Source organism: Pelmatolapia mariae, linkage group LG13, assembly GCF_036321145.2.
Source record: "Pelmatolapia mariae isolate MD_Pm_ZW linkage group LG13, Pm_UMD_F_2, whole genome shotgun sequence".
In the NCBI taxonomy this organism is placed as follows: domain Eukaryota; kingdom Metazoa; phylum Chordata; class Actinopteri; order Cichliformes; family Cichlidae; genus Pelmatolapia; species Pelmatolapia mariae.
The window spans coordinates 8,156,670-8,182,065 of record NC_086238.1 but is presented as its reverse complement, the minus strand read 5'-3'; the positions used below and the strand labels follow the sequence as shown (position 1 = coordinate 8,182,065).

General features: G+C 40.6%; 1 protein-coding gene across 3 annotated transcripts; it reads left to right on the top strand.

Annotated features, from left to right (window-relative positions):
- The first annotated feature begins 1,625 nt into the window (after positions 1-1,625).
- Positions 1,626-24,616, top strand: LOC134640460 (collagen alpha-1(XVII) chain-like). 3 transcript variants are annotated; one of them, XM_063492255.1, is made up of 55 exons: positions 1,626-1,972; positions 3,164-3,217; positions 5,273-5,323; positions 5,468-5,578; positions 6,656-6,955; positions 7,060-7,116; positions 7,201-7,236; positions 7,368-7,418; positions 8,478-8,624; positions 9,165-9,884; positions 10,464-10,547; positions 10,637-10,699; positions 10,791-10,946; positions 11,189-11,281; positions 11,378-11,422; positions 11,511-11,654; positions 13,086-13,601; positions 13,707-13,757; positions 14,003-14,029; positions 14,513-14,575; positions 14,671-14,775; positions 14,865-14,927; positions 15,520-15,555; positions 15,690-15,743; positions 15,839-15,874; positions 15,956-15,991; positions 16,098-16,160; positions 16,427-16,462; positions 16,639-16,710; positions 16,796-16,822; positions 16,931-16,966; positions 17,058-17,093; positions 17,180-17,260; positions 17,366-17,401; positions 17,489-17,581; positions 17,895-17,975; positions 18,247-18,297; positions 18,382-18,444; positions 18,548-18,607; positions 18,686-18,712; positions 18,841-18,900; positions 19,083-19,160; positions 19,267-19,305; positions 19,462-19,578; positions 19,647-19,766; positions 19,863-19,973; positions 20,121-20,255; positions 20,338-20,457; positions 20,622-20,801; positions 21,733-21,882; positions 21,975-22,202; positions 22,776-22,940; positions 23,060-23,140; positions 23,229-23,312; positions 24,510-24,616. In XM_063492255.1, the coding sequence occupies exons 2-55, from the start codon at positions 3,175-3,177 to the stop codon at positions 24,563-24,565; spliced, it is 5,574 nt and encodes a 1,857-aa protein (XP_063348325.1). In that variant the 5' UTR covers positions 1,626-1,972; positions 3,164-3,174; the 3' UTR covers positions 24,566-24,616. The 3 variants fall into 3 exon arrangements, with proteins under 3 accessions (XP_063348325.1, XP_063348324.1, XP_065327977.1); XM_063492254.1 differs by having other exon boundaries at positions 17,177-17,260; XM_065471905.1 differs by lacking the exon at positions 3,164-3,217 and having other exon boundaries at positions 17,177-17,260.
- The last annotated feature ends 780 nt before the right edge of the window (positions 24,617-25,396 follow it).

The window sequence follows — 25,396 nt, the reverse complement described above, 5'->3', positions numbered from 1 at the left end:
CTAGCTGTAGCTGTAGAATATTTGGTGCTTGAAGTATTAATTATAAAAATAAATGGCGGTTATTTTTCTGTAAGTCCGCAGAATCAAAATATTTACGGCTCAGGAGTTTTACAAGTGAGAAGAAAACCAATAAAAATCAGGAGGTTTATAAATAAACTGTTACATGCTCTGTCTCTCTCTCTTAAATTTGCATGCATTTTCTCTGAGCCAAGTATCGTCAGAAGTTCCCTCTTGGTATTTATTTATTATACCGGAGAGGTTTACTAGCTCAACTTAGAGCAAAGCCTGATGTCTGTGCAAAGTTGAACCTCAGCTTTATCTCTTCAAACACCTCAAAATGCCAAGCCAGTCTGTTCAGGTTTCCCTTAAATCATCTTCTAAAGAAAAAGTCAATCTTTCAGCTCTGTAAGTGCTGACTCCTTTACAAAAAGAACCAATAATACTCCTCCAGAAAACCTAATTTGTACTATTTTGCTGTCAAGAACATTTAATCATTTATGTGTACATGCCCGGTTATCCTAGTAAACCCTGAACAAGATTTTTTTTCTTTTAATTTTTCTGCTGTGTAAAGCGTTTTTGAGCTCCCTGTAAAATCTTTTGAAGCTGCTTCCCCCTCTCTCCGAAAGAATAATGAGAGCTTATCTGGAACAGCTGTTATCCTCAACACAAACAGGAGTGTGTTTCATACAAAAAGGCTGCACAGGCCAGTCTGCTGCAGCTCCCCCCACCATCCTGGAATCTGTTGCTTTCCCTTAAGATTTGGCATTATTCAAACTTGCACATAGATGTGAGTTGAGCAGCAGCTCCTCCTCTGTTACACTGTCCTTGGGGCCATTTCTTTTCCATCCTTTGAGCAGATTAGAGTCATACTCGCTGTGAGTCATGCAGGGTGGGTGGATGTCTACACAGGGTGTGGTGGGTGAGGGAACCTACTGGCGCTTGCGGCTGCCAGTGTAGAAATAAAACATCTATAATTTGGCTGCAAAATTGCATAAATGTAAATGAATGGATGGAGAACTTTTATTATTATCATGCAGTTAAAAACAACTCGTGTGTCCTCTCATTTGGTGACTCCACGTGGTGGAAGCTGTTGATATCTTCTGAAGTCTATCAGCAGTGTCACATGAAAACTATCAGAACTCCTAATCTGAGCAGTAAACAGGAAAGGCACAAACTGATGCTGAAACAGCTGGATTAAAAAAAGCTGAGGAGCCTTTTACGCAAACATTGCAGTCAGTTAAAGTCACACCGACTCCAGCCTTGTGTTTTTAATTTTAAAATATACCGTGAATGTTGTAAAAAATACTGCTTGGTTATGTAATAACAGTTGCTGGAGCCATAGGATATAGATTAAATGCTCTGTTTCTTCTTCCAAAAAATGCGCACCAGATGCGTTCCAGATGCAGCAGGATTGATTTGTAGCCCACACTAGATCAGCAGACCCCGAAATGGCTGCACTGCTATCCAACAGCAGGAAAGAGAAGGTGGTGGGGAAAAAAAAATCCTACCTCCCAAATCACCCCCTTCCCACCTCCTCTCAAAACTTTACCAGTTTCGAAAAGTAAGGCTAAAGCGCTGAGCAGTAGCAGCAGGAGGAGGAGGAGGAGGAGTTCATCACTTTTCCTTTTCACTGTCGACTATCTGTGCCTGTTAGGCTGAGTCTGACAACTTAATTGGTTCCTTCGGGCGCTCTTTTCTTCTTCTTCTTCTTCTTCTCCAAATTCAGCTTTTCGTGCCGTCTGCCACACCTGCCTGCCAAGCTGATGGGCGCGGCTGGGACCGGTGCCCAAATCTCTGTTTTGACTTGCCTGGGAAAGTTGAGCGAAAAGACACAATAGGATCGAGGACTTTAAGAACATCCCCGCACGACGCGTCAGCTTCACATAAACACATTGTTCCTCCGGTGGTGGATCAGTCGCTCCATCCTGCGAGGAATCCGTATTTGATCGGTACTTGTTGGAAGTCACTGAAGGTATGGATTTTTTTGTTTTGTTACAATGCAGTGCTCTGGAATAACTTGGAGACTTTAAATTGGGGGGAAAGAAGGGGAAAGTTGTTTAAGCTGGATGTTGTGGATGTTTCTTCCCACCTGGCTGCTGCATCTCTGCACTAACTACTGCGCTCTGGGAGTTTGCTGATGGGCTGTCAATCTTTTTTTGGGTGTTTATAGGCTGGAATTGTTATAGTCTTAAAAGTTCTCCGCACATACTTCTTGGCTTGTATGTACAATCCATTGGGGGTTTTTTGGGGATCATTTTTCGGTTATAGTGATCTCAGGGTAGTTTTACACATTCTCCTTTTGCTGTGCTATTTAGATCCGTCTAAATATACCAGAGGCTCCGGCCTTTCTGGAGCATCACGCTTTAACTGACACGAGCCTATATTTGCTGCTCAGATCAGTTACAGCCTATGATAAGTAACTGTTTTTTTCCTTTTTTTTACAAGCTTCAAGCTAAAAGGATAACAAGGAGTGGATTTATTGGGAGAAATATCTTCACTATTAACTTTTCTCACAGCAGTAAAAGCAGCTTAAATGTGTTACTGGTGACAGGTAGAAGCTGTTGTTTCAGCACCGCGTGGTACAGGAGAAAAGTAACAAAAAGGGCATCTTATGAAGTTTCTCTGCATTGCTGTTTCTAAATAAGCTGAGTATAGATGAAGCACATGCAGTTAAATGCCCTTAGTTGGCTGGCAGGGTGTGGTGAGAGGATGGTCTTTCAGAGCTGAGCGGTGATCCACCAGACTCCTTTGTTCCTTTGTGAGTTTGCTCGTCAAAGAAACAAAAGTAAATAGAAAGTCTGCTGAAATCTATAGATGATGCTTTTCTGTGGTGTCCTCTGTTCACATGAGAGGTAAATGTGTGCTCTTGTTGCATATGTTCTGCCTGTCTGCTGTTGGTGGAAGGGGAAACCATATGGTGGTTTTAAAAAATACAATCAGGAAGACTGGTGTGATGACATTTTGTGTTTCAGCTGGGATGAAGTATCAAATAAATGCAGTAAACAAGCAGCCTGATCTTTAACCCAGATCATTCCTGGGAGAACAATTTTGTCTTTTTTTTCATTAAGTGTTTGCTAAAATACCATCTAACCACAGTTAAGAAATAAGCAGAAGGCTCTGAATATACATGACTGTGGTCAACATTTTATCATCATCTCACCAGATTAAAATGGGATGGACGAGTTAACAAGGCAGATGGACTTCTCAGAAGAAAAGGGTGAGATTTCTGGATTTCCTCCGAAGTTTTTGGAATGGCAGTACAGATAGACAAAGCCACCATTAAATCCCAAAATAAAGGCTTGATTCACCCAAAATAGACACACATTAAACAAAAACTAACTGCCACAGACAGTTTTTGTTTTATTTGAATTGGATTTCATTCAGAATCTCAGCGTCCCATTTTCACAGACCTCATAAAGTGATTTCTTATTTGAGGGTTTAAAGACAGATTGGTGTAGAGGCTCAAAAATACTTTGTTGCTACACGGTTTTAAATAGCGTCCTCCTTTCCTTGGTGGTGGTTTTGTCTCTCTCTCTCTGGGGGGTCTTATTATCACTAACATCACTGCATGCCTTCACTGGTCTCACTTTCCATTGCTCATCACGGTGTAAGTCATCCTCTGGGTTTCCCTTCAGTAGTCATAGCTAAATGTTAAAGCAGAGCTCATCGCGGCCTAACAGCTTCTGACACAGGACGGAGAGGTCAAGCAGGCCCGGATCATAAGTTTGACCATTGCCGAGAGAATCAGACACGCTGTCCTCTTGTTTTATTGATCACTTCTAAAGCAAATCTGCTGAATTTTATTCATGTAACACTTTTCATAACCAGTAGTTAGAATGTGTTCGAGGCTTTGCCAGAGTCGAGGAGCATCGGCAGCAGGAGCATAACAGGCCTAAAACAGACATAAACCCCTAAAAGGGAAGGAAAGCAGGAGTGAAGAGGAGGAGATGAAAGGAGGAAGACACGAACGAGAAGCCAGCATGAAATTAAAGGAATTTTTATAATCTATAGCTGATGCCAGCAAAACTCAACAGGCTGCTGCAGGAGAACAACTTGCCTCCTGCTGGAACAGGGGTGTTATTAACATCAAATTTATCTGCACCCATAATTTATGCAATCTTTATTTAATGTTCTTGTAATTCATGCCTACATATATGATGAGCATGAAGGCTCGGCCTGACCTGAGGACAAAGTCTTTGATTACAGTCAGAACATGTCAGAAAGTGTAAATCCAAGTTGGGACTGAAAATTCATAAAGAAAAAGCGGTCACAGGGCGTAGGGTCTGGCTCGTTCCTGGAGGTGATTTAGTTGTTATTCTCCTGTTACACGTTGTGATAGCAATCACAGGGTCAGCAATCTGCAAATTAAGACCTCAAGATGCTTGTGAAATTTTTGGTAGGGGCGTTTTTGTCTGTAAGAATCAAAACACCCTGAGAAAAAAAACTTGACATGTCAGACGTCCTCATTTGATACTTTAGCTTTATTTAAACGCAAGACTTGAGTTTGATTTGATTTTACAGGAAACCACCCAACCCGATGACCTTAACTTAGCACTTGGTTGTTTTAGAACCAGGTAATTGCAAGTCACCTGTTATTAAAGGCTTCAAGGTTACAACAAGTACTTTAATAGTGTTTAATAGATCAGTAAATACTCTATTAATAAACTATGAGGCAGTATTAAGACTAGCATTTTGGGTTTTTAGATGGTTGTCAAAATCATTAATAGTCAGAGTGAAGTTTTCGTTTGTGTGCCTGTTAATGTTCATAAGCAATCACATAAAATTCACTATGGTTAGAAATTGTTCATTTCATTTCATTTAATTAAATTTAAAAAAAGAGTTGTAGGAAGACATCGACCAACCTTGCTCTCCAAAAATTGTTATTAATGTGCTATAACAGTTTTGTAATCCTCTCTCACCCATTAGTCTTTAGTTATAGTATAAAAACTCCTTTAACAATAAGTGTCAAGATGAGTCTACACACAGAAATAACATGTTATTTCTGTTTATTTGTTTATTCTTTTCATATTTATTTTAATTCTGATAATTTCTGTTATTTTTCTGTTGTTATGTGATCTGTTTTCTGTTATTCCGTTATGTCATCTTGTCTATTCCATAAAAAACAGATAATGTACTGGCAAAAAAAGTACATTTTCAGTTTTTTAACAATTAAAAAAAAATAGTGTAGTTTTCTGTAATAACTCTCAGTGTTATATCTATATGGACACAAATACCGTGCACGCAGTGGTAATTATTGTTTCCTTTTCATCAGTTGTCACAGAAACCATAACCTCCACATCCAGACTGACATCTCTCCCACCAAGTGAGTCTCTTTGGTCTAGCCATGTTTGCCTTAATTGTTGTCAGTAAACTAAAAACAAAAAAAGAAATAGAGTAATTATAGTTCTAAAGGAAGTTCCCGATGAGTAACTGCTTCTTGTGTTTTGCTGTGTGTCTTCGTTGCTAGAGGGAACCAGCGGATCAAATCACAGGAATATGTCCAGCAGTGCTGGAGGGCTGGGCTTGGAGAAGAATGTCTTAACCCAGAACAGCAGCAGTGGAACTTACTTTTCTTCATGTGAGAGCAACTTTCCACTTAAAATGAGGAAGCTGCAGTTTTGTTTTGAGATGCTGAATGTCACATTTTTAACCCGAATTACAAAAGACAGATTCTAGGTTTTTGCATCCAGGCAGCGGCATTACTATTAAAGGAGGCTGAGGTGGAGCTGGTTTACTGAAACGTTATTTTACAGGTGCCAGAGGGAAACGGTTACTGTATTTAACTTTTAGCTCCAAACTCAGTAAAGATACTTAGTTAAGTGTTATGGTTTCATGCTACTATATAGTTCTGCTCCACAACATGGCATAGGGAATTACTTTACTTCTTTTAGTTATTTAGCAGGTTTTTAATTAGAAATGATTATTTTTGTGCAATATTTATGGGGAACTTTTTTATTGATTTGAATTAATAAGTTAAACCGGAGTTTAATGTAAAAATGCCAGATCTGGATGTTTTCACACACTAAAACAGGATTTCCTCTTGTTGTAAAGTAACTATCAGTACTCTAATTTAGTTTCTCTGTACAGTTTGTGGACTGTACAGAGGAACTAAATTAAATAACTGAGCCTGTTTCAACAGGTTCAGTTATTTCATTCCAAGTGTTCCAAGTTTTGCACAACTGGTCAGCTGAACGTGTGGCAATGGGAGTGTTATCTGCAGAATAGGTATAACATTAATCATATTCTGCAGGTAAACATGTTCAGGAGTTTCAGTGGATCTGTTTTAGCTGCTAATGTACACTTGCCACAGGAAAATCATTTACTTTTCTTTTTAGAAACAACAGTTTTTATTAGATAAAAACGATTATCTTATGTAGCATCTTCTGTGGAAGTTTCTCAGGAATATTTTCCAGTAAGTGGGACTTTAAAATGGATCATCACTATATATTTTCTGTGTGCTATGCAGTATTTCCAGTATGTTCAGTTTTTCCTGAGATGTGGTGGAGCAGAAGCTGGAAATACTCATGTAAAATGGCACTATCTTAAATTTACACCTGAGAAACAGGATTTAGTTACTACTTCCTGGTCATATTAGTCCAATCATGACTGAAGAGTTCTGTGAAATCATAAATAATTTTGGAAATCATCCTTCCAGCTTCTGTAGGTGTGAACACCGGGAGCTACAGCTCCTCCTCGGGAATCTACCTCGGCGGAGACTCCTCAGGAGGGGGTGAGGGAGGTGGGACCTACATAGATGGAGAAAGCTTTGGAATTGCCACAGGAGGAGGAGGAGGAGGAGGCAGCGGAGGCAGTTATCTCGTGAGCTCCGTGTCCAAGGTCCGGTCCAGCTCGTCGGGCGGTGCCAGGAGGACGCAGACTGCTGGCTCATCAGGAGGCCTGTCGCCAGCTTTCCGGGAGAGGAAGCACATATCCAGCCGCTCAGGAGGCTATGATGGTGAGATCCTGTTAATAAAACAGTTGGCATCAGAGAGTGAAGGAAACTGGCACAACTCAAGGGTGCTGTTTATACTTCTGCTCAACCATTGTGCTTTCTTCTAGGGAGTTCCAGTGCTAATTCCTCTCCAGAATTTACTCGCAAAGATTATGGAAACTATTGTAAGTGAAAAGGCTTATCAATGTTCTCATTGCACAATATCTCTCCTGTTTTACCCTAAACATGTGTCTCTGTTTTTCTTTCAGGCTCTGGTGCCACAAGAGGGAGAAGCGAAAGCAGAGGTATTTAATAATAGCTCCTCCCCTCATTATTTCTGCACCATCTGACTCTGAATTGTCCCGGGTTATTCATTTATTTTTTTTATTAAATGAGGATTCCATTGTCCATTGTGTGTTGTGATTTTTTTTTCCAGAAAGCGAGATCAGAGTCAGATTGCAAAGTGCCTCCCCCACTCCCTGCAGATGTAAGACCGCTCAATCCATTTGATGCTGTTATGCAAGTTCTCATAAAGTGACAGAACTTTTTCTCATTTTGTTTTGTTCCTGAGTACATTCATTCAAAGAACCACTTGCATAGTGAAAGATTTTTTACTGTGGGGTGTCTCTTTTGAATCATGTGGATCAGATTTATATAACGTTCCACTTCTCACATGCAAGTCTATAAAATTCTAATTTGTAACACATGTTGCAGTTAGTTCCCCAAAACAGAACATATACATCAGCAAAAAGAGACGAGGGGAGGTTTAAACAGTGGGGACTGTGCCTTTGTTTGCACTGTAGCCATGTGGAGAAAAGGTTATGGGGCAGAGTTTTGGTGGTAGCAACGGCACACATGACTCACTGTTTGCAGTAAGTCCCATTTTAGACCAAAACGGTGCAGAGTTAGAGCTGAACAGATGATCATCGCTCCCCCTGCTGATTGAAGTCCATAAGTGCTGTTATTTAATCCACATTTCTTAACAGTTAGTCACTCTGTGCCACCTTTGGCCCCCTCAGCCTGCCATGGTACGTTGTGTGTAGTGGTGGAAAAAGCACTTTTACTAAATATAATAAAACAAAAACAACACCGTAACTCTCAGAAGTGGAATGTACGTCTCTTCTTTTGTAGGTTTTGCAGCTATTATCACTTGCAGAAGTATTAAGAATAAAAATACTTTTAAAACACTAAATCATGGCCACTTTTACACTGTGAGATTATTGCATAAGTACATGTTAGATATTTATATTATTGATTATACCTGTTTTATGACAAACAGAGACGAACTAATATTTTCAGAGGACACATACCCCCAACTAACCAAACTAAATGAAGAGTAAATATTAAGACAAAATGTTTAATTTTCTTTAAAAAGTGTTTTTTGTGTTTGCCTCTTGCAAAATTACAGACTTCTGTTTTTAGGATTCCTTTCAGCCATAAACTTCTAACAGTTTCTGCTGCTGAGTTTCTAGTTCAAATTCAAGATGAAGCAGTATCTGAGATGCGCTGCATTGTTCCATTTGTTTGTGCGTTTGTGGCTCTGCAGGGACAGAGTTGGATGACGTGAAGAAACTGCTGAAGGGACGCTCTAGCAGCGTCAGCCCCACTCGCTCCTCCAGTGCCTCCATCACCCTGCCTGTCCCTAAAAAGGCCAGCGTAGAGACCAAGACCATCTCAGTGGCCTCTCAGTCAGGTATACTACAGTGCTAAACTTTTAGCATTGGAGATTCACGTAGAAGAACATCTTGTCGAAATAGTCAGGGTTTATTAAAAAGTCATTATATATTAGAGAGGTGTCACAGGAAATCTTAATAAAGAAATAAAGAGGGAAAAATAACATTAATAAAAATGTATATTAATGTATATTAATGTGCATTAAAGGACAGTATATAGATTGCGTCCATGTTAGTCTGACTGTGGAAACAGGTTATAAGGGTTTAAACTGTTTAATAGACTCTTATATATTGGTTTTACTTTTTCTCACACACATTCATACTATGTCTTTAAGCTCTTTTTAACTGTCACACGCACACTCACACTCTGATGGATGCATCAGAGGCCACTTATGCTTCGGTATAACACTTCAGCATACAGACAGTGGGGGGCTACCGGCCTACAAACTACAGGACAACGCACTACCGCCTGAGCCGCACATCACAGACACAAAATGGAGAAAAGTGAAAACTAGAGACACATTTAAAATGTTTGTCTTTGTGTCTTTTCTCTCCTGCAGTTTCAAGTTCTTTTGGCTCTGGTGTGAGATCACCTGGGTTCAACACCATTGATTTATCAGGACTGTATGATACCGGCTTGACAAATGGAAAGCTTGATAAATCAAGCCAGTATGATATCACAGACAAGTATGATACTGGTGTCAAATCAATTCAGTATGATGGTAGTCTGAAATCAGGACAGTATGATACTGGTGTGAGGTCAGTACAGTATGATGGTAGTCTGAAATCAGGACAGTATGATACTGGTGTGAGGTCAGTACAGTATGATGGTAGTCTGAAATCAGGACAGTATGATACTGGTGTGAGATCAGGACAGTATGATACTGGTGTTAGATCAGGACAGTATGATACTGGTGTGAGATCAGGACAGTATGATATCAGTGTGAAATCAGGACAGTATGATACTGGTGTCAAATCAACTCAGTATGATGGTAGTCTGAAATCGGGGCAATATGATACTGGTGTGAGATCAGGACAGTATGATACTGGTGTGAGATCAGTGCAGTATGACACCACTGTAAGATCAGGTCAATATGACACTCTGGACTCCACGGTGTTCCCCACTTTCTCCTGGTCCACCTCCACTCTGCCGTCCTCCTCCACTACAGTCATTGCTGGCAACACCAGCAGCTACACATACCAAAGTGGGCAGGTCAGCGCCAACAACATGGCTGCAGGCTTGGCGCCAGTCACCCCCACCTCTCCATCATCCCTGTCAGGTGAGACCAAATGTTCCTGGATATACATGGATATGTTGTCACTACACGTGCATTTATTATGCTCCGTATCTACACATGCTTACATATAAACAAACATATGAACAAGGAAGCAGGCACACTATGATAAGTCTTATATTAGAGATTAGCAGATGTCATCATGCCCATCCTGATGGTTCATAGTGTTGAATTTTAATATTATATATTCTCAGAAAAACCTTGGAAATGTTTTCCATATTTGATGCATGAGTTTTTGTGAGTTTTTGATACTTTTCCATAGTCAGTGTAATTCTTTTCCCTGAAAAAACAAAATAATTTGCACAAAATATTTTCAGGCAATACATTGCAAATAAATAAATAAATAAAAGAAACCAGATGTAGTTTTTAATTTTGTCAGAAGGTCCAATAAACACTCCAGTTAAGCCTTTCTTCCCTATTCTGGCTGGTTAGCATAGTCAAATTGTAAAACTACTCTGGGGCCATAAATGGAAATGAAGGATGCTTTCCTTCTGTACTGTGACTTTCCTCCAGTGTGAAATAATTGGTAGTTACTTAATCAAATCTCTGCATCTGTGTTTCTAGTTTACGGCTTTCAGAATAACCTGGCACCCACCTCGGCCAGTGTGCTCACCACCAGTGGAGCCAACGTAAATGCTAACCTGGGAGGTAAGAAAACCTTTTTTCTATCCTCTTTTTGCCCTCATTTGAAAAATAGTGTCTTTCTTACATATTCATCTATGTGTTTGTATTTACAGGATATGGTGTTCAGAAGAACGTGACCAACGGTGGCAGCGCCATCAGCACTGGAGTCTCTACAAGTAAGTCTGCAACAGTTTAAATCCCCCTGAATCTGATAAAAATAATCAAAGGCTGAACAAAATTAATTCCTGATGGTTTGTCTGTTATCAGCCACTAGATCCCAAACTGATGACGCCTATAAGAAAGACTTTAAGTTCGTGGTCTCTGAAAAAGAAAACGTTCCAGCCAAAAGGGAGACAGATATGCTCATTTTGGCAAAAGACACCGGCAAGCAGTTTACCAGCAGCGGCATTCATGTAGGAGGAGGTGAGCCTCACACTCAGTGCCACCTACTGGGCATACAAGTCCCTCAACTTTCCTTAGAGTTTTAATCGGGAATTGGACTGACATGTATTTAATTGCACTGTGTTTTATTCGTTTTTTGGTTATAATTTAAACTCCTTTAGAAACTGATTCTCTGTTAAAGTTTGTCATTGTATGTTTTCAGTTTAGCTCCTTAAGAAAAAATAAATAAATACATAAAACGGGTGTTTTTTCTGTTTTCACAGGGTCACTGTCAGGAGACTCGATAAAGAAGGAGAAGCTTATTTCGAGCTACGGTGAAACGGCCCAACTGAAGGCAGAGACTGGCAACTCTTACTGTGAGAGCATCTTAAAAGCATCTCCAATGTGACTGATTTACAAAAAAACAACAACAATAATAAAAAATTGGTGATGTTGGTTTATTTCTTTAACAGATGGTTCATCTGGAGTTGTAATGAAAGACAAAGCCACCTATGCAGGTAAGTTTCATCGACATAAATATTGAGGAGCTAATTGACAGTGTACTGAAAGTTTAATGTTGGATTGAACTCGTCACTCTTTCTGCAGAGATTCACAGGGACAGCGGCATCTTCGGAGGTGGAGGACTATGCTGTTGTTCGGACTCCTGTTGCTCCTGGTGGAAGTGGCTGCTGGGTCTTCTCCTTCTCTCCCTGCTCTTGCTGGGACTCCTGTTTGGCCTCATTGCTCTGGGTAAGATTGACCCCAAATACCACAGATAAGATAATACCTCAGGAGTCTGAAGGGCCAGTTTCTAAAGCTGCTGTGCTGTGAAGGATCAGAGAGTGACTGTTTTTTAACCAATAAAAAGTGTTTCAGCCTTTACAGACTAGTCTCCACTATTGAGCTGAGAAACAATAAATGTAATTCTCTCCCTGGAAATGTGATCTCTTAGTGCCGTCCCACCCCCATAAAGTCTGGCATTCATTCATTGTCTACAGACCAGCTCTGGAAATCGTTGCTGGATGACATCAGAGACTCGAGTTTGCTTTGCCTGTAGCAAGAGAGTTGTTGTTGTGGATTTACCCTGATAAAAATGTGATGTCAAGAACCTGAAAATACATTTGCAACTTACCCTGAAGCATCCACAGCCTGCTCAGAGTCTGTGAACTGATAAACGTCTGTTTTTCATCATTCAGTTCGATACATATGTTATAACTTATAGCTTGGTTATATGTTAAGTTAAATATGTTCCGAGAGGAACACAAATGAATTTACGAGTCTTCACTCTCAGTCTTAGACTGTGAAACAACAGCAGAGTTTGAGAGGATATACACTTCATTTTTATGTCCATCAACATCAGTCCCTTGAAAACACAGGAAAAATTAAAATCTGACTCTGTATGTCTGGATAAATAATAGCTTTTTTATTGCTTTTAATTGTGCCAGTATTCCATATATAGTTTAGAAACTGAGGCTTAAGTTCATATTAAAGTTCATCCATTTCTTTCTAAAATCTGCATTTCCTCCTTCATCCTGGTATGAAGTTGGAGGGCTAAATAATTGGTTAAATTGTACAAGTCATCATAACTGAAGCACAAACTTCTGGGATGGTCTGTACCACCCAGAAAGCCACGTTGTAGATCATACAGCTCCACTAAAACACTTCAAATAGCACCAGCACCACAAACACTGTCTAAGACCCCAGTACAGGTAGTATGGAAAGGGAAACCGCCAACAGTAACCAAAAATGCTTTTTCTACCAGGCTGTAAACATACTTTAAATGTTGTTAAGTTCAACGTTTTAACAGCATCTTAACATGGAAGTCAAAGAGCACTCACATGCTTTTGGAGGCAGCCTCAAGTGGCCTCTAGGAGAACTGCAGTTTTGGGCTCTTAACCATTGGATTTTTTTCCTCAGGCTTGGAGGCTCCCACAAAGGGAAGCTGCAAGAATCCCGTTCTGTACTTGTGCTCACATTTACTACAAATATGAGCAAGTAAATATGTTACATTTTAGATTTTTAGACCACAGCTAAAACATCATAGTACTTTCATCACGGAGTAATCTGATGTTAAGTGTTTAGTCTACAGAAGAGAAAAAGAAAGATAACACTTTACATTTGAGAAGCTGTAAATAAGAATTTTTTACTTACGCTGGAAGCATCTGCCTGTCTTTTTCTCAGCTGAGGATGTGAGAAAGCTGAAGAGTCGAGTGGCGACCCTGGAAGCTGAGTCATCGGTCGCTGGCGCCCACACCAGTCGGCTGTCTTCCAATGATATCAACACTTATGTGGATGGTGGAGGTATGGGCACTGACAACACCATAGGCGTGGGTGGAGGAGGTGGAAGTTCAGGATCCAGGACACAAGTTCAGATTTCCACAAGTGATGTCAGCGCAGGTGGTAATGGCATTGGAGGGTCTACTGGTACTTCTGGTGCTGGAGCTGGTACCAGTTCCAGTGGGAGCTCCAGCAGTAGTGGAAGCAGCAGCGTCGGGAGTGCTGGTACAAGTCAAAGTGGTAGAGTTGATTCTGCTGTTGGTACCAGTCAGCGAGTTGGGGTTACCGATTTTGCTGGTGGTGCCGGTACTGGCACTGACCTCAGGATCAGCGTGAGTGGAGGACACATAGATTCTGCTGCTCTTCAGCTGGCCATCCAGCACATGTTAAGGGCTGAAATGCAGTCGCAGGCATTCAAAGGTACTACACACACACACACACACACACACACACACACACACACACACACACACAAATACACATACTATCATCCACTACATTCATGTTATTGTTTTCCTTTTTCAGCTACTTTAGCGTCCTCAGTACAGGGAGAGAGAGGATTGCCTGGGCCTAAAGGTAAAATATAAAAAAGCTTATTTAATTACATCTAAAACTATAATGTTCTTGAGGTAATCAAAATCAGCTGCATGTCATTTTAAATTTTAAGAATGTTTATTTTTCTACTCTTTTTATGCGACCCTGGAACTAAAGGTTTGACACAGTGTCTCTTACTGACCAAAATATTTTCTTTTTGGAGTATTTAGGGTGAAGTCCTGCTCCATTTTTCTGCTCTTATTTCTCTTGTGTTTTATTTTTTATAGGAGAGCCCGGTTTCCCTGGCATCCCAGGTGAGTAATGATGACTTACATTTTCATTTAGTAATCACTACAGCCCAACCAATTTATTTTCAGGCCGATATTACCTGTTTGCTCATCTATCAGTATCAGCATTTATAACAGCAGTTAAAACAGTAAAGAGGAGAAAAAACACACTTCAACCATGTTAGGACCGTTAACGTTAGATACAATAGTTTGTCCACCAGAGGGCAGGTTACAATTTTCCTGTTGGCACACAACACAAGCTGATCTGAGTAGATTTGGGCAGGGTGAAAATGGCTCGACAAGTGTTACAGAGATCTGTTTGTGTTTCGTGTGTCTGAAACAAAAAATATCAGCCGAAACACTGGAAAAGTGCATTTGAAATACCTCCAAATATCAGTGTCAGTATCAGTATTGGTATCGGATGCTAGTCATCACATTATTTTATATTTTTCTTAGAATTACTGTGTGGTATTGTGACGCCATTTTTACTCACTGTGACTGTGACTTCAGGTCCTCCAGGTGCGATGGGACATCCAGGCCCCGAAGGTCCCAAAGGACAAAAAGGAACCCAAGGTACACAAAACATTTCAAGTTAAAATTGAATTCATGATGTAGCTGCTCAGCTGAGCTAGAGCCACTGATCATCTCTATGCTATATGTGTGATCAGGTGAACACGGAGCCGAGGGGCCACCAGGTCTTAGAGGTCGTGAGGGCCCAGTTGGCCCGAGAGGTGAGCCAGGACCTCCAGGCTTTGGAATTAAAGGCGACAGAGGTATGGTTCATAGAGCAATCAAAGACCTTGTCTAGCTTGACTTGCAAACAGTTTGTCACTATAAGATCTTTTATGTTTGGCTTGTGCAGGTGCTCATGGAGATCCTGGGGTTCCTGGGTCTGTAGGACCTATCGGGCCCCCTGGACCAAAAGGTGAGATCAGTGAAGATGGAGCTTTCAAGTTTAAGTAAACAAACAAACAAAAACATCTATGAATGCCTCCTTATTGAGCTATTTATGAGATGACAAGAAATTTATCCCTTGTGATGTCTGTACCTCTTGCAGCAGCAGGTGGCAGTATAGAGTCAGTTTATGAATACAGCCTCAAGATGCAATTTGCAGCTGACATTATTTATCAAAACAAAAACAAAACAAACAAAGAATGGCCTATCACTGCTTTATTTATAGCCGTACTCTCCAGAAATATGTTTTATTTGAGACTTCATGTATAATTAAACTCATATGTCTTTCCTGTTTTTCCAAGTAGTGTTACCAAAACGCTTAGAAAGCTTCGGTATAGAAAACACCGGAAAAAAAAGTTGTTGTTTTTTTCACTACAGTTATTTATTTACTTATTCATTTATTTTACATCTGTGTCACTTTAGAGCAATTTTGATTTCTCAGTGTAATGAGAGAAAGAAAGCTCAAGCTTTCCTAAAGTGCTAATGTGAATCAAAAACAGTTTTTAAATTCTTATTTTTGTCTAAATGCTGTTATAATTATTAATTGGTAATGATTCTTTCAGGTGCACAGGGGCTTTCTGGACTTTCTGGGCCACCAGGTTAGTGCATTAAATCGAATTCATCTACTTGCTTAGCAGAATTTACCACAAAATGTATTTAGCACCAGCTGAAAATAGTATCATTAGTGTTTTAACTTCATTCCTGGCCTTTAACATGAACTGCTTTGTGATAGGTCAACCAGGTACTCAAGGTTTCCGTGGCGAATCAGGGCCTCCTGGGGCTAAAGGTGGGTTTCGCACTACTCACCTGCTAAATAGTGTGAAATTCATAGTTAAATTATTTATTTTTGATATATTATAATGTCTTTTTCTTACTCTGCAGGTGATAGAGGGCTTGCTGGATTCCAGGGACTTAAAGGTTTGTTGTACATCATGTCAGGATTTTAAAGGACGCTGTGTTGGGCTTGTTGATCAGAGTTTAATTCATTGTTTATTTCAGGTGACACTGGTGACAAAGGTCCCAGAGGTGCACAAGGTCAGCACAGCTTTGTAATTGAAACTGGATTTGTAGATGCAAAATTAACATGTTTTAAACTCCGTTCAGTCTCTTAATTTTCTGATTGAGTTGTCTGACTTCTCAGGTGAACCCGGTTTACCAGGTCCGCCCGGGCCAGCTGGAGAAAAAGGCTCCAAAGGATCAGTGGGTGAGTCAGAGGACGTCTAACCTCAGATAGTAGATTCTAATAGATTCTCAGACACTCGGACTGTGGTACTGTGCTGGACTGCCTCCTGATGTTTCATGTGGTTGTTTAGAACCTGCAGGAGCATGAAACAACATTCTCTGTCAAAGAGGAGTCTGCTCATAAGGCTTCCTCTGTCTATGGCTAAGACTTGTTATTAAGTCAGCAGCATATGCGTTTATGTTTTAGATAAATTAAATATAAAATGTTTTCTGCTTTTTGCCCATCAGGACTTTCTGGACAAGATGGCGCAAAGGGATCAAGAGGTGAATAACTCATTATATAAGCACTGCATTTGCACTCATTTACATATTATTTAAATAAGAATATAGAACAGATATAGGTAAAATTAATACATTTATTTCACACAAGTTTAAAATAGTATAATTAAAACAAAAATACATGAAAATAAATAAATCCTATTGCTTTTCCTTGCCCCCAGGTGACCAAGGACCTGCTGGGCCTCCTGGACTCAGAGGTCCTGCTGGGCCTCCTGGGGATAATGGACTTCCAGGTAAGGTTGCTGCTCTAACACATTAGCAGATAATAAATCTGCTACATATATTCAGAAATATATTCATAACATTTTCCTTCTGTAGGAACACCTGGACTTCAAGGACCACCAGGTACGACTGTGCCATTAATACCTCTCCTGTTGTAGCATATTATTAATTCTCTGGGGGTGACACTTTGAATGCTGTCCACACTGATAATGTACTTAAATTGTATTTTAGGGATACCAGGAAATCCAGGACAACCCGGCACCAAAGGTACAGCTGCGTATGTCTGCCTGCAAGTTTTTTTTTGTGCTGTTGATTATGACTTTAATACCCTAACGTGAGATGTGCATGTCTGTTTAAGGTGACACTGGTGCACCAGGACGCATCATCAATGCAGGTAACAGAACATCATGAAACGTATATTTTAACAGACTCCTGATAAAGACTGGAATTTGATATCTGATAATCACATACATTTAGCAGCTGGCTCCACTGCTGTTGGCATCCCAGGAGCACCTGGGCCTGCCGGTCCTCCTGGTCCCCCTGGGTCTCCAGGATTATCAGGTCTGACGCTTGATAGCCAAAAAAAATTGTTGGACATCCATTTCATCGCTGAATTATAGTACCAGCGTTAATGTTTTGTTTTTTATCTTTAATTTACCTCCTCAGGTCCCATCGGCCCTGCTGGTCTGCCTGGCCAACCTGGTACGTCATTGTGGTTTTCCTTGCTCTCAACTTGAATTTTCCTTTCAGATTCAGATTAAAACCCTAAATGTCTGTTTGCCTTTACAGGTCCTAAAGGTGACAGAGGAGAAAAGGGAGACCTGGGAGAATCAGAACTATCCTTGAGGAAGAGTGAGACGGTTTCTTCAAGCAGAACAGACAGTGAGTACTTTCGAATGAATTTATTGAGGCGTGCTGTATTCAAGGGCCTGGACTTCTACATATATATATATAATCTTGTATATATATATATATATATATATATATGTATATATGTACATATGTATATACATATGTATTGTTTGGTGGCTAATGCTAATTTTAGATACAATAGGTTCCACTATTTTGCTACCACTACAAAGTCACATTTTTTACTTTAACCTGTCCCCCACTTGAGTTAGCATTACTTTGATAGTAGCCATTATTCAGTATTTGCCACTTCTCTTTAATAAACTTGTTTTTGTTTGTGCTTCAGGGCTGTTTCGTGAAAATGGAGGTTTGGCACAGCCTGGCCCACCCGGCCCACCAGGTCCACCTGGGCCTCCAGGACGTCCAGGTAGATAACACATTTTATATTTAGTAGAAGTTTCCAGCACATCTTCACATTGTTCTAAGGCGCACAGAGGAGAGGAAAAAGTCTAAAGAGCCCAAAGCCCCAGGAACACTTACTGTGGTCTAGAGCAACTTTTTTGTCAGACTAGTCAATCAATACAGTTGTTCTATAACATTATAGACATAATAACAGGTAACATCTTTAAAAGTTGTGTGGGATTTGTTTGACACAATGAAAATTACCTACTGAGTCTTTTAAAAATGTTTTTTATTAGGAGATTCCAGACAAGGACCTCCAGGACCACCTGGGCCCCCAGGCCAGCCAGGCAAGTTTCTGTCTCAGCGTTGTTGTTGCTGCGTGTGAATCTGATCCATTCTTCACGTAAAAACTCTTATTTTGTTCTTTCTAGGTTATGGAAGACCAGGACCTAAAGGAGACAAAGGGGACTCCAGCTTTGTATCCAGCGCTGGTGGTATGATCCACAGTCATAATTCTGTTATATCTAGATTTGGGTTTTACATGTAATTAGTAGTAACAGAGCAATGCCACTGACCTCAGCACTGTTCTTCTTACAGCAGCCTTATATCCAGGACCACCAGGACCTCCTGGGCTTCCCGGGGCTAAAGGATCAACAGGTGATTAGTCTCTGTGAAGTGGTCTGATCTCTGCCTCTCTATTAGCTCTTTATCTTACAATTTTTATCTTTGTTTTAGGTCCTCAAGGGCCCAGGGGATACCAAGGTATGATTTTTATCTTTAATTTTTGTCTATGTTTTTGTCTTTGTTTTTTAATCATGCATCCATTTATACCAAGCCTCTCTGCTTGTGATACTTATATAACTCTTAAATAATTGACATTTGTGTCTCAGGTGAACCCGGTCAGCCAGGTGTGCCCGGCACCCCGGGAACACCAGGAACCAACGAGAGAGGTCAGGACTTCTGAATAATCACATTACAATTAAATTAAGCCATGTTTACACATGAACTTCAGAGGGGGCAATTGCACAAGCTGACACAACACAACGTCTGAATTAGAGAGCTGGCACATTAAAAAATACATTATGCTCTATCATGTTACTTCAGGTGTTTATGTATCAATTCTGACTTACAGTGTCAACATATGCTGGAGGACGTGGGGTCCCAGGACCACCGGGTCCACCAGGGCCTCCAGGGCCTCAAGGACTCAAAGGTAAAGCTAACAACACACTTAAATCAGTGGATGAGTTGCGTTATATTAGCTGTATGAACTGTGAGTGTGTCACGCAACAGCAATACATTTGTTGTTTATCTTCCAGGGGACACTGGAGCTCCTGGGATTCCAGGCGCTTCAAGAGGTAGATAAAATCATGAACAGTGTCCTCATTTCTGTTTACAATTATAGACAAAGTCACGATTGTCTTCTTCTTAAAAACAGAAATAGTTCACAGTGGCTTAAAAGTCCACTTGTACTCCACAGGATTTTAACTGTCAGGTTTTTTTTTCTTCCCCAGGCTCAATCTCAGTCACCTCAGGTCCTCCTGGTCCTCCAGGTCCTCCTGGCCCTCCAGGCTTGCCGGGCTCCTTTGCTTCTTCTACTGAGATGCGGCAGTACATCAGTGACTATTTAAGTAAGAGTCTTTCTAAAGGGAGATCACTTTCAAAGGGCAGAACATGGTATTGACTTGTTCCATTTCAGGTAGAGCCAGGCAATCTGCCATTCCTGGACCTCCAGGTCCACCTGGACCACCAGGACCCCCTGGAAGCTACTCAGGCTCTATAGATGACATCTCTCTTCGTGTCATTGCATACCTACGACGTAAGCATTTTTTAATTACATGAGAGAGATGAATACTTATTTCAGAGACACAGTCAGTAAACCAGAACCACCTCTAAATGTTTTGTGTAATTTCAGGTTCAGACTCAGGGTTCAGCTTGGGTGTTCAGGGTCCTCCAGGACCACCTGGTCCTCCCGGACCTGCCTCTGGATCCCTGACAGTCAGCGGTCTCATAGCTATGCTTCAGAGTGAGTACAATATATATTTTAGCTGTATCATACCCAGCTTGCGTTCAGCACAGCACCTCTACAGTCAATCATCTATCTTGCATCATTTTTTGTTTTTTAAGCTTGGATGCACCAAGCTAAACTGTGTCTTTGCTCTGATCTGTCCAGGAGATGACGTGAGGAGATATTTGACAGGACCACCAGGGCCACAAGGGCCACCAGGACCACCAGGGACATCAGTAGGACTTTCAGGCAGTTATAGAGTAGAGGAGATAGCTACATATGTCTTCAATATCATGAACGGTTGGCAAAGATTCTTACCTGAAAACACTAAACATGGATACAGCAACTGGACTTGAACTAATGGGTTTTATGTTATTTATAGAGAGAGGGATTGCAAGAGGTCCACCTGGGCCACGTGGTCCTCCTGGGGTTGCAGGGCCTCCTGGTCCAGCAGGGTCTGGCTTCACTACCGCTACTATTGACTATTCTGCACTAATAAAGAGTAAGAGCCTTTAATTAGTGTCTGTCTGTTTTTATTAACAGACACTAACGTGTTTTATCTGGATAACTAAAATAACTAAAATAACCTGCATACAGAATGATCTGGATTCAAAGTTTCTATAAAGTTACTCACTCATCTTCTTCCTCATATCTTCAACTTTTTAGATTCAGATTTCCGTTCATGGATCGCATCTGCTGTGCAACAAGGCCCTCCTGGTTCTCCGGGTGTTCCAGGGCTACCCGGCCCTCCTGGCCCTCAGGGCCCGCCAGGAGTCTCCACTGCTACTGTGTATGGGGCAGGAGGTCGTGGCTACAGCTTGGAAGAAATCCAGCGTTACTTGCAGGGTATGTCTAACAGAGAGAGTGACAATAGTCCTGTGTTTACGAAGCGACGTCTAACCATGAAAAATCACTTGGATACTCACTGTTTAAGGGTCGACTAAATAATTTTAAAAGTATCAGAAATGTTATCCATCCACGAATTAAATTTCCATTAGTACTCAAAGAAATGTTATTTGTGAACAAAAATGAGATGTTTTAGCTCCTGTCTCTTTAAGACCATTTTCTCCCGATTGGTTGCCCCTCACCAGGCTTCCGCAAACAGAATTCAGTGCTCCACCTCTATCTGAGGCCAAGACAAAGCCAGAGTAATGCCATCTTGGCACAGTAGTAGAAAGAAATCATTTAAAACCAAGTATTTGGCTCACCATGGTTTCTTTTATGTATGCTGACCATATTATTTAGAACATCCAAATTCTATAATACATTCATATTATATATTACTGAAAATTAGGAAAGGTTTAGAGATGCAAAAGAAGAAGAAGAAGCGGTCTCTTGTGGGATGAGTCACGAAGTTCTGGCTTATTATGAAATAGATATCAATCATATCTTTTAATCTTGAGTTTAATACAAGATTAACTTTTAGTTTGAAAATTTAATTTGGACAGTTTTTGCTTTTTTCTATTCATCTTCTTATTTAAACATGCAGTTAGTGGGGATAGGTTAATTGGTCAATCTAAATTGCCCATAGGTGTGAATCTGTGAGTGAATGTGAGTGCGAATGGTTGTCTGTGTCTCTATGTGTTAGCCCTGCGACAGACTGGCGACCTGTCCAGGGTGTACCCCACCTCTCGCCCTGTGACAGCTGGGATAGGCTCCAGCGCTCCCCGCGACCCTGGAAAGGATATGCGGAAGTGAATGGATGGATGGATCTTCTTATTTAATCTAAAATCAGGTTGTACCAGCTTTGTTCATCTTGGTCTCTGTTCTCTGCCAGGTTCTGGGTTTAGAGGTCTTCCTGGCCCTCCTGGTCCTCCAGGTCCACAGGGACCACAGGGTCCACCAGGCACTTACACTGGATCAGTTTCTTACAGTGGGAACTTCCCCAGGGAGAGCATCCGCACTGAAATTCAGCAGTATCTAACCAGTAAGCTTTTAACATCCCACACAGACACAAATATGAAAAAACATTCCCAGCAGCACAGATGAGAGCAGATATGACACATTTTCTCTCTCCAGGTGACAGTGTTCGCCGTACCATCACGGGACCTCCAGGGCCTCCCGGTCCAAGGGGTCAGAAAGGAGAGCGTGGAGAGCCAGGCTACCTCCAGACCTACGCACAGAGCCAGACCTACTCTCAGGGTGACTCTCACAACAACCCACAGATCAGACAGATTGATGTCAGCAAGCTTGCTGAGACACTGGACTACTCTAATGTCGCCATGAAAGTTACAGACTACATCAAGAGTAAGTAGATTACCAGTTACTCTACCAGTTTTTGTACCTTTGTGGCAGATGTGCTGTTAGAATTACAGTTCCTATAATGCTGGGAATTCTACATGCTAGACCTGACATTCAATGTTTCTTAAGGCCTGTTTTTTTGGCAAAAAAATGGCACCATAACAATTATATTATGATATTAGCAATAGTGCATTGGTTAATGCATTCATCTAACAAGTGTAAGATTCCTGGTTCAAGTCAGAGAGGAGACAAAAAACCCTCACGGGGTTGCATCAGGAAGGGTATTATAACAACTCTGAATTCAGATCCAGTTGGAAGAATTTGAATTAAGTCTCTGTCTCCAAATTAAGCACAACAATGCTGTATCCATTATAAGCAGCCTCTTCTGTGAATGCTCTATGCTTGGCAAACCATTGAAAAATGGTAGCGTGTTGCATGTTAATAACAAATACACAGAGCCCGATCCCAGTACGGGGACCTTGAGGATTTGAGTACTTCTCACTTAGGCTGATGAAAGACATGCAAATTAACTTATATGACTACAATGCCTTCTGTTTTTTTCAAATAACATTTCTGCAGGTCAGGGCCTGCTGCAAGGGTATTCAGGTGGGGCTTCTTTGACCACAAATGTTCGAGCTATTCAAGGCCCTCCAGGCCCACCCGGCCCTCCTGGACCACCTGGTCACAGTCGTGTTTTTGCAGCTTACGGCAATATCACAGCTGATCTCATGGACTTCTTCAGAGGTAAATATACTTATGATTTTCCACCCACTGTATCAGCAATGGAACTGTCTCAACTTCTGTAAGTGTTGCTAGACAGTGCCGTTTTACCTCTAACAAATCTGTTTTCTCTCCTTTCACAGTCTATGGCACCATTCCTGGCCCTTCAGGAAGCCCTGGGCCAAAAGGGGAAAGAGGGTACCCAGGACCCAAAGGAGACAAAGGTACACTAAAACAGATTTTATTCACAGTGCATACAGGTAGAGTAACATTTTAGTTGAGAAACAACAAGAGAGTTTTGTATGGTTACAGGTGATCCTGGACCTCCAGGTTTACCTGGAATACCAGGGACATATACTGTCCAAATTCCACACAGAGTGCAGAAGAGGGAAGCAGGTAAGCTATTATGATGTCAAACTACAGGAAAAACAACCAATTACATGCAATACTGTGCAAAAGACTTGAATCAATGCTCATTTCTTGACATTTTGCTTCTAAGGAGCCAGACTTTCTTGTAATTTTTGTTGAGGAACAGTTCTCTAGGATTTCTGTAGGTTTTTCAAGGGTTTTCTTTCAACATTGGCTGCTTTTTCACTTCTTTTCAGTTCACTCATTGTTCCTGACCATTTTTAGAGGAATATTTCTTTTATGTGATAAGCCACTTAACACTGACCTATGAATCAGTCAGGCATAAAAAATGATCAACTGTCATGTTTACACATAGCAGACAACTTATATTTTTAGGCTCTTAGTTATTAGCAGTTAGCTTTTAGACCAACAAGGTGATTCCCAAATAGAGCTTAGCCAAAAATACGGACTATCTCAGCGTGGTGTGCAGTGTGACCTTTAAAAAATTTGAGGAAACTGGATAAGTGGCAGGTCTAAAAACTATGTACAGTAGATGAACTGTATCTGAAAGTGAATCTGAAGGGAAACAGAGAAAATTTGTGCCACACGACAAAAGAACGGGACTGAAAATCAGTGGCGACTGGTCTTATTATCAATATGTGCAGGGGAGTTTAGGAGACAGGTACAACAGTGAGTGTCTATAAGCTATCTAGAAAACACAATGGTTTTGATAGGCTATGGAATACCATCTGGACAGTTTTCATCATGACAATGATCCTAAACACACAGTCACTGCAGTAAAAGCATACCTGAATAGAAATAGAATAAAACTGAACACAATCAATCATGGATCTATCTCCTCTGAGTCTAGACCTCAACATTATTTGAGCGTAGTGGGATCATCCTGACAGACTGGAACAAAAGGAAGCCAGCGTCCAAAGGTCTTTGAATGTCCTTCGGGAACCCTGGAGAACTATTCCTGAAGACTACTTAAAGAAAAAACAAGAAAGCTTTCCCTAGTGTTTAGGCTGTGTTAAAGAGTAAAGGTTGTCGTACTAAGTATTGACTTCCAAACATGTTAGAATTTTCCAAATGCTTTTTTTGCGTTCTATACTGTATTTCCATGTGTTTGCACATATTTTCAATTTTCCTAGCAAAATATAAAGAAATGAGGGGTGCCAGTTTTGCACAGTACCGTACATATGAACCAGTGCATTCCTACACACTCTTTTTCATCCCCTGCAGGCAATAAACTGGTTGGTCGTCGTCAGAAGCATCGCCGTCAAGCTGGCAGCGGTTAAAGGGCTAACATACTACTGGATCATAACAGATTTCATTTCATTTTCCCTCAGTTTTTTTTTTTTAGGTCTTTAACTGTACCAATTTAAGTAGCTCAAATGCTTTTCACTGTTTCCAACTGTAGAAAAGTCAGTTTGAGAAAATAAAAGCAGCCAGAAAAATGCATCAGCGTCTTTAAAACAGCTTCAGTAGACATTAAGGGTTTATAGATGCTCGACAGTGTTTTTCAGGCATATACTTCATTTTTTTTTTTTAAATCATGTGGGTGTATAATGTTTACTTTGTTTAATTAGAAGCTTGCAATCGGACTTTTTCCTGGGGCAGCTTTGTTTACGAGAATATATTTTTAAGCAACAAGTAGCAGTCGCTGATATTTTTTGCATCTTTTTCCACACTGAGTGCCTGGTGTACCTTTTTTTAAAAAAAAAAAACTGTTGTCATTTCAGGATTATATTGTATTGAGGACTATATAAGTGTATCCATAAGCATTCACCGCATACAAATTACAACAGCTTACTCTTTAAACGCATACATATATTACTATGTAAACCTGACAGTCTCAGACAGAGGGAGGGTTACAGTTAATGTTGCTGCAGACACAACTGATAATTGTGGGTTAGAGACACATTGTTGGCGTGGTTGAAAGAGTGACTCGGATGATCACTAAGAAGTGGATTGGATTGTATATTTTTGTGTGAAAGGGCACTGAATTTGATATATTTTTCTTTATACCTTTAAGTGTTGCAGAGATTAAGTTATAAAATGTTCCCAGATTATGTTTTTACATGATTATACCTATTGACATTTTGTCAATATAAAAAAAGAAGGAAAAA